Source organism: Triticum dicoccoides, chromosome 6B (assembly GCF_002162155.2).
Source record: "Triticum dicoccoides isolate Atlit2015 ecotype Zavitan chromosome 6B, WEW_v2.0, whole genome shotgun sequence".
In the NCBI taxonomy this organism is placed as follows: domain Eukaryota; kingdom Viridiplantae; phylum Streptophyta; class Magnoliopsida; order Poales; family Poaceae; genus Triticum; species Triticum dicoccoides.
The window spans coordinates 655,941,995-655,950,602 of NC_041391.1; the positions used below are offsets into that span (position 1 = coordinate 655,941,995).

General features: G+C 46.9%; 2 protein-coding genes across 2 annotated transcripts; both read right to left on the reverse strand.

Annotated features, from left to right (window-relative positions):
* Window positions 1-3,031: 3,031 nt before the first annotated feature.
* On the reverse strand, window positions 3,032-4,541 carry LOC119325860. Its single transcript, XM_037599578.1, has 2 exons — window positions 4,466-4,541; window positions 3,032-4,261 (listed from the first exon to the last, which is right to left on the reverse strand). The coding sequence occupies exon 2, from the start codon at window positions 4,256-4,258 to the stop codon at window positions 3,032-3,034; it is 1,227 nt and encodes a 408-aa protein (XP_037455475.1). The 5' UTR covers window positions 4,259-4,261; window positions 4,466-4,541.
* A 1,454-nt stretch (window positions 4,542-5,995) lies between these two features.
* On the reverse strand, window positions 5,996-7,157 carry LOC119322147 (senescence-specific cysteine protease SAG39-like). The gene is made up of 2 exons (XM_037595642.1): window positions 6,677-7,157; window positions 5,996-6,582 (listed from the first exon to the last, which is right to left on the reverse strand). Exons 1-2 carry the CDS (start codon window positions 7,107-7,109, stop codon window positions 5,996-5,998), a joined length of 1,020 nt encoding a protein of 339 aa, XP_037451539.1. The 5' UTR covers window positions 7,110-7,157.
* Window positions 7,158-8,608: the final 1,451 nt, after the last annotated feature.

Consider the following 8,608-nt stretch of genomic DNA (forward strand, 5'->3'; position numbering starts at 1 on the left):
GTTGTTGAGTATATGTGTCTTCCTTGTATAGTTGAGGTCCGTAGCTCATATTTGTACATCATATATACGTGCCTACGCACGAAGAGCAATACATCATGCAATTCACATATTCTATAGTATCTTTATACGAATAGTTTGCCGTTAGATCTTTCATGTGTGAGGAGTGTTCATGTGTATGCATGATTACCATCCATATCCATGCATGGCTCGGAACATGTTCTTTGCTTATGCGAGTACCCTTGCCAGCTATCTATTCATGGACCACTGCTTTGCTCTGGTTCTCATTTGGGGAGAAGCGTCGATGGAAGATGGCATACTATCCTACGCGGCTGTTCCATTTCCACCAGCATGCAAGATATCTGAAGGCTAAAATGCCAAAAGTTGACGACTACAAGGGCTGTCACCTCGCAGCCTCACAGGGATGGTTAGCCCGGCCGTGCTGGGTGGTAGGAGACGCTTTCGCGCAGGACGAGACTTGCCTGCACTCCCCGTGTGTGCCCATCCGTGCTCCCGTGTACGTGGCTTGATTTGATTGGAACAAAATAAGACTCGGCCCATCCCCTTAAAATTAGGAGGGAGATGATTAAATTAGAAAGAGAAAAGGAAAAAAGACAGCCGTAGGATGAAGTGGAAGCATGGATTGGAGCATGGGGAGGGAGCAGGCAAGCCGGATCCTTTCGCGCATCCTACATGATTGCATTTGCATTAAAGTTTGTTTAATTGCACCACACGGAAAGTGAAGAATTCTTTTCAAGATGTGGTGTGGATATACTCCCTCCGTTCGGAATTACTTGTCATAAAAATGAATAAAAATGAATGTATCTACAACTAAAATACATCTAGATACATTCATTTCTTAGACGAGTAATTCCGAACGGAGGGAGTAAAATTTAGTGCTATGAAATCCGCAGGAGGAAAAGAAAATCCGTATAGCCTATTAATAAAACAACAAATTTAGAAAATATATCAAAGACTCCGGCTCTCCAAAATACATCCGAAAATCCTTTGGAAAGAGACTTTGATGTTTCCCGTAAAACTGCGTCGGTGCTATGCTTTCCCTAGGACAGCTCGTTCGCCTGGCGCGACCGCCGCGGACATCGTCGTGCGCGAGGACATTTGCGACACGGCACGGGCGCTCCGCCGACGCTAGCCCTGGGCGCCGTAGAGCACCGGCGCATCACGGCTGAGTGGACTTGAAACCGTACTTTTCTTGTGGGTGCAGTATTTCCCTGTGTGGCCTGAAGCGCCTCACAGGAATATAAATTATCCTGACGGACAAACTTCACAGCGTATGAGGTGAACAGTGCTGGCGAGTGACGACCCATGACTCGACTCGATGCGGCTCTACTACAAGACGATGCAGGCGCGAGCTCTCATCATGTCGATGACCGCGTGCCTCTCGATGCCCGAAGGCTTGCGTGCGTGTGGACTGTCGCCGCCGGTGTGGGCAGCGCCATGGACCCATTGTGCTCCTCAACGACATGGACGGCGATGCAAGGAGTTGTCTCTACCTCCGGCCTTGCACACGGGCTACACATAACTACGGAACGATTTAGTAAAGGTTCAGAGGTCACATTCCCAGAAGCTGCAGTAAAATAGCACCACAAACTTCTCGTATCTTTGGCACTTGAAAAGCCACAATCCAGAAGCGATAAAACAATACCATTATCCCCATGTCTCATCTCTCCCACACACTTCCAATCTCTTCTTGGATAATAGAAATGAGAAAAAAAAGGGCCAGCTACAAGGCCTTAAATCACACTCACAACCAACAGACCTTAAACACACTCACAAGTCACAACCAAGAGAACAACGAAAGGAACTGAAATCCACACCTAAGCATGCATATCAGTGTGTGCATGAATAAGCAGAGCAAACTTAAACACCAGTGGCTGAAGCACTTGCAGCGGTGTCGCCAGGTCTGTCGATGATCCCGATGTGGGTGAGCAAGCCCCAGAGGAGCGTGATCAGCTCGCCGCCCCGGTCGATGGCCTGCAGGTGCCCTTTGAGGTTGTCCGACGGAGCCAGGTAAAGGACCATCTCTGACCAAAACCCGGCCAGCAACTCCCACACTATCTCTTCGCCTCCGGCCACCTCCCCGAGCTGCTTCGCGAGCTTCGCCGCATCCTTGAGCACCTCATGATTCTGTGTAGCGCCCAACATCTCGATCAGCTGTCGGTACCCCGCTTCTGGTGACATGGGCGACACCGGTGTGCCGCTGCCGATGGCGAGGGCTCGGTCAGTGTCCTTCTTGACTTTGTTGTAGAGGTACTTGCTACATGCGTCATCATCAGGAAGTAGCTCGGGGCAGGAGGCCACCAGATACGCGCAGTAGTGCGACAGGTGAGTGGCGGCGGTCTTCTTCTCGGAAACAGAAAAAGACCTGCCACCATGCAGTGTTTGCAGAGCAGGATCGTCATCAGGTTGATGGTGCAGATGCCTCATCTCAAGGATGGCCGTGGCGATGTGCCACACAAGTATGGTGTCAGAAGTACCTTTGCCGTTGTTGCAGGCCCAGAGTAGGCTTCTGCCATCTTGGCTCTGGCGCAGGGAAGTTGTGCCTTTGCTTAGACCTTCACTGCTTGTGCTTCTCAGGGCGTCGATGATGCAAGCCTTCACTGCCGTTGGTACTTCAACATTCTTCTTTCGGTCCAGCAAACGAAGGAGGCAGCCAGAGCCAGGTAAGACAAGCAATGAGCTTTGTCTCATTTTGTCGCTCCAATGCCTCATCAACCTGCCGCATCTGCATCGCAACAAAAAGCCAACCCATTTCGGGAGGACGGGAGAGAGCTTCAAGGAGGCACGGCGCACACAGCGGCAGGTGAGAATTACTTTGGTCCAGTTAGAGCATATGTGCGAAGCAATATCCTTGGCCTCAGCAACCGCCACAAACACAAGGAGTAACAGTACCGGCACTACATCAAAATACAAATTTCCAAAATCTTTGTTTACGTCCTGGCTTTTGAGCCAAGCCTGTTGACAATTGTAGATGCAAGTGATTGTGTGCAGTCCCCGCCGATACTCCTTAGTGTTAGGGCTCAAAAAAAATATACTCCACAGGATTCCGAACAGCAATGTGCACCGCTGTGATGATGTCCGTCCCAACAAATATGCAGTAACCCACGCTCAAGAGTGAGATAATCATACTAACTATAACCAACCAGTTATCTGAGTAGGATACTGGGAGTGGTGAATCATAATAATCATGAAGAAAAGAAAGCTCATCTGCAATCATCGCGAAGGCTCTTTCATGTTCACCATCCTTTAGCAAGATGTTCCTGACAAATTTGAATGTCTCTATAGGGATCACATTGGTGAGTTTGTATCTTGCATATCGACACCTGAGCAACTTAAACAATGCAAATGACAAGCATATATCTTTTAGAAACAAGTTTTCTAATTGCCAAACTCTGTCAATGGTCACCAAACCACCCTGTTGAACCTCCTCCAAGTTCTTTCCGAACATGAAACCATGAGGTTGCTTCTCTAGTTTATGTCCGTCCTCACCCATAACTACAAGTGGTGCTGGAGGAGGCACATCCTCCTCACTTGCATGTTGATCGTTTTCTACTTGCAGTTGCTGCATATATCCAACAATAAGACGAGGATTGTGTCCGAGTGCAAAGGATTTCCGGGCCTTTATAAATGCATAACATTTTAATGTCATTTTGGCATAGATAAGAGGAAAGGGTGCGAATAGTCTGAGATAATTAAGTTTACTTTCATTCGGAATTGCTTTGGTGCTGATCACCAGGTAAACTATCCAAATTCCTTGAACAAGAAGTTCGAAGGGAGGGTGTATGCTTCGATCTTCTCTATCATCAGTAGCAACTATGGGGCTTGTATTGATAGCAGAAATCAAAACAAGGCAGATGGATACTATGACCATGTATGTGTGAATGAAGTATGCCCGACAAGTGGCTATCAATTGAGAGGGGATAGTGACATCAAACTCATAGCCAACGGAGCCAAACGCAGAGAGGACATAAGATATGATGGGTAGGAACAAGGTGGTTGCCCCCAGCAAGAGATAGCGGGTGAAGCCATAGTGGCGATAACGGTGACCGTAGGCGCCTATTCCGACCATGACTCCTGCAAGGATGGCGTTGACGAGCAGCATCGCCTCCACTCGCCACAACTGCCCTGATATGGAGTCAGAGAACATATCCTCGACCCCATCGGTGCAGTCGGTAAAACAATTGGAAGTCTCCTGGCAGCACTTTAAAAAGGGCTCTATGCAGGTAGAATTGTCCGCCATGACCTGATGATCAGATGTGGACATCAGTATAAATTTTCGGCACATTAAAAAACAGATAATGGAAGCCACTGTTGGCACAGATGCAATTAGAAATGACGCTCTAACGGCAGGCAATTGCGGAGTTCAGCAGGAAATGAATGAAAAGCCATCAAATTAAGGTGCACTCAGCACAGGATGCCGCTATAGCAAGTCAGTAGAGTAATGTACCTTGTGGGTCGTAGGGGTCGATCAAGCGGAGAAGTCGACGCGGACCGCGCGCCGAGTCTTGTTTGTTTATTGTTTGTTATCATCTGCAAAGCATGGGAGACATGGAACTAGTAATATATAGAAACTAGTAAATCCAGAAGCACATTTGTAATGGTCCTGCAGGACCTGTCTTACCATACAATACAAGGGATGCTTATCTTTATCTTTTTCCATTTCTTTCCTTGGAATATGGTTCTTTCGTTTATGTTTTTTTCTTTTTCTTTATCTTCCTTTTTTTTGTCAGTAAATATGTTGCTTTCTCTGTCTCTTTCCTCTGTCCCAAAGCACCCTGTGTGGCTATGTCTTATCTTTATTCGAAATGGTTTTCCGTTGGATCTTTCATGTGTAAGCATGATTACACCATCAACCCATGCATGGCTCAGAACGTGAGCTACCGGTCCATGGACCACTGCTTTGAACAGCAGATCTGTAATGCTCATTTGGAGAGAGAGAAACGTCCGTCGACGGAAGCCATGGCCGGCGAGGGTAGCGCGCCCGGTGAAGGCACTGAGCACATCGAGACACCGACACAATATGCAAAGGTGTTGTTCGTCTCGTCTGGCTGCGATCCGGCCTTCCGGCCCAGCAACTTGGCCGTACAGCAGCTTAAGAGGAGGAGGCTTCGAGGAGGAGAATACATCCACCACATTCCCCGTACGTGTCAGCCACCGGAACAACACTCGTCGCTCTGCCCGTCGCCCGAGCTTTGGCGGCTGTTCCACGACACCTGCGTGGCGTCGGGCCGGGCTCGTGCCTGTTCAGCCTCTCGCCATGTACAACACGGGCTCGAGGTGGCCACAGCAAGCCTCAGCGTCGGGAGTTGCATAGCGCTACAAATTTGCTGGAACACTGGTTGTCCACGTTTGGAACCTCGCAGCACAAACTTAACACCAGTGTTCAATGGGACATTGAACGCGCCAGTGCTTTGCGTACTAATTACTACTGCGACTCTACGAGAAAGCACTAGTTTTAGTTTGTTGAATTTTAGTACATGCAGGACAGCAGGAGGCATGCGGCTGCCGTTGTGGGTTGGGGAGAGGAGGCTGGTGTACGAGGGTTGAACGACCAGGACAACAGGGATTTGGGAAGAGAATGGTCCGTCATAATTCATTTCTTCAAGATTCACTAATTGACATTCATCATGCTTCAACTTTTATTTACAAATCAGCTCCATCATTTTCACATATTGTTTATATGGTTCCAAGATTACCGTAAAAACATGAACTACTCAAATAGTTCACTACACATGCATGAAGGCACAAAAGGCAGCCCAATTCACAATGTCTGGAAGATATAGCTAACACAAATTCTTCATCAATCTGTATATATGTGGCATAATTTACATTGTATTCATGGAACATGAAATACTATACAAGACATAAATTTGTACATAATTTAGATACAAATACAAACTATACTTAATTAAAGTGGATGCGGGCAATTATTTGATATTTGCGTGCATAGGAGGATATGTGGCATAGGACACTCTTTCTATGCAGTGGGGTAAGAAGGCTCCATCGCAAGGCCACACATGCCCCTCTTGTCGGTGATGCCCTTCTCCATTCTTAAATATCCGTTCTCACCCCATGTTGTTCCCCATGAATTCTTCAACAACCAATACTTTGTGCCGTCGCTGGTCTTGCCGTAACCAATAGCTGCAATACCATGGTCTAGGTCAGTGCCACATGAGCCAGTCATCACTCCACCTTTGTAAAACTGGAACATCATATCTCCTCCATCTACAGCTACTGAGACGGGTTGACTTGCAACGGCTTGCATGAGGGCTCTCTCGTTGTTGGCTGGAACATCCTCATAACTTTTAATGGTTGCGGCATCATTGGTTCCACTCTTGCACTTGTCATCTGCCGCAGTATATGGGTAGTTGGACTCGGTGGTGAGACCGCCATTCTTGATAATGAATTTAAAGGCATCATCCATGAGCCCTCCTTCACAACCTTGGTCTTCGCCATGGACGTCACAATCCACCAACTCTTGCTCCGACAATGAGATAAGCTTGCCAGTTTTGAGCTTAACAATGCCCTCCGTAGCAGCGACAGCAGAAAATGCCCAACAACAACCTACACATTATTATGGTTTAGTAGATATTATAAGACGACATTCTCAAAGAAAGTAAACATATATCGAATACATCATTATCCTTAATATGCTCACCACATTGGCCCTGATCCTTGATGGGAGTTACTGCACCTTTGGTCCTCCAGTCTACAGTTTCCGGAAGTGCATCGAGACTTACATTCTCGTACCTGAATCCGGTAGGAACCCTCTCCAAGCTTGGTTTGTATCCCTTGTTAGCCTTTGTCGCCTTGAACTCCTCGTTGGTTAGGTCGGTGAACTGATTGATGCCCAAATAGAACTTGCGGTTCTCGGCGTTAAACGACTCGATGAACCCAACATTGGCCTTGAACACCTGAAATCGGCGTGCCTTCTCAGTAGTGTCCTTGTACACACGGTTGTACTGCACCATCCAGCTCTCGTGCCTTGCCACCATCGACAAGTCATCATTGTGCTCCCGAGCTGCTAGGACCGAATTGCAGAAGCAGAGGCACCCGAGGATGCTAAGGATCAAAGCTTTTGAGATGTCCATGGTACGTTTGATGGATTGCGCTACTACTAGTGTGCAATGTGTGCTCTGCTTTGTTTCTGCAAATGAAACTAGGTATCTTATATAGTTTGATGCATGTATTTAAGTATAGGAGATGGAGATGGTCTCCAGCGTAGCGGTGAAGCACGTCTAGTGGGCGGATATTATAAATCAAGCGTACTTAGCATTTGGTGCACGGATATTATAAATCAAACAGACTTGGCTGAATGTGCTTGCATGGTGATATTGACAGATTTCTTTATCGATGTTATTCCTATGTATATTTATAACCTTTTGGCAAACAAAAAATATAAATTCATTTTCATCTTTGCGGTGCATGTATAAACTTTCTACAAGCTCAATTTTATTTGGAGCGTAACATTAAGTTTTAGATTCTGTTGATTTACATAATTGTAGGCTAGAGAATATACCTAAGATCATTGCAGCCTACCTATATAAAATAATTAGAACTGACCACCGGTAGAGACTAGGAGTGTAACACGAACATAATAACTTGATTAAGACAACTTGACTAACCATATCGCATATGAACAAGAAATAAGATTAATTAACTGATCTTAGTAATTTAATCCGGAGTCCAAAAGATGTTTGGCACTCATCTTGCATTTTCCGTTCTATATGGACTGCATGAGCCTCAAGGCACATCAAGTGCAATAATTTTAATACCACCAGACATACTTCCCTGCCACGCAGAAGCTCCTTTCCACTCACAACTTCGTAGAATTACCATACCTTACAACAGTTGCGGTGGCTGTGTTGTGCGAGTGGCACCCCGTGCAGCGTGTGCTGCATTTGCTGGGTCGTGCGGCACCGCAACTCAAGGCTGAACGGGTGTATGTAACACCCTGCAGAGTAGACACACTATACACATCACCAAGCGACACACACAACCAACACAGCCAACACATTTCTCCCCCTCCCTTGACTTGTAGGGCTACGAAAATCATTCGCAAGAATCGAGCAGAGTACACACACATGGATAGGTAAGTTGGGGCAACAGAAACATCGGTGGGCAGCTGAGAGCCAAAGTGAACACATGGCACACACATGCATAGATGGGACCAGTGCAGGAAGAAAGGAGATGGCCGACTGTAAAGGCGACATCCACGAAAAACAATGCGGAGAGCCTGTAACACCCGATTTCTAGCAAGCACAATAAGTTGGGATCCTTTGGCACCCCGAGCTTCATCACCAATGCGGTGGGTTACCTTAACCTCATTTCTCCCTCTCCGAGGTCCAGGTTCTCATCTTTGGGAGCCTGAAGTTCATCATCGACCAGTTTGGCAAAATGCGTCTTTGCAACCCGACACTTCACCGAGTGCAGGAGCCAATGCTCAAGCATTGCCTGTTATCTACATCAACAAACCCACAAGCCTGCCCCTACTAGCTTGTGGCGAAGGTGGATTCAATATGAGTTTGAGGACGAGAGCTTGATATCCGCCCTTCAGGAGTAGCACTGGAGGAGGACCTCGTGGTCAACA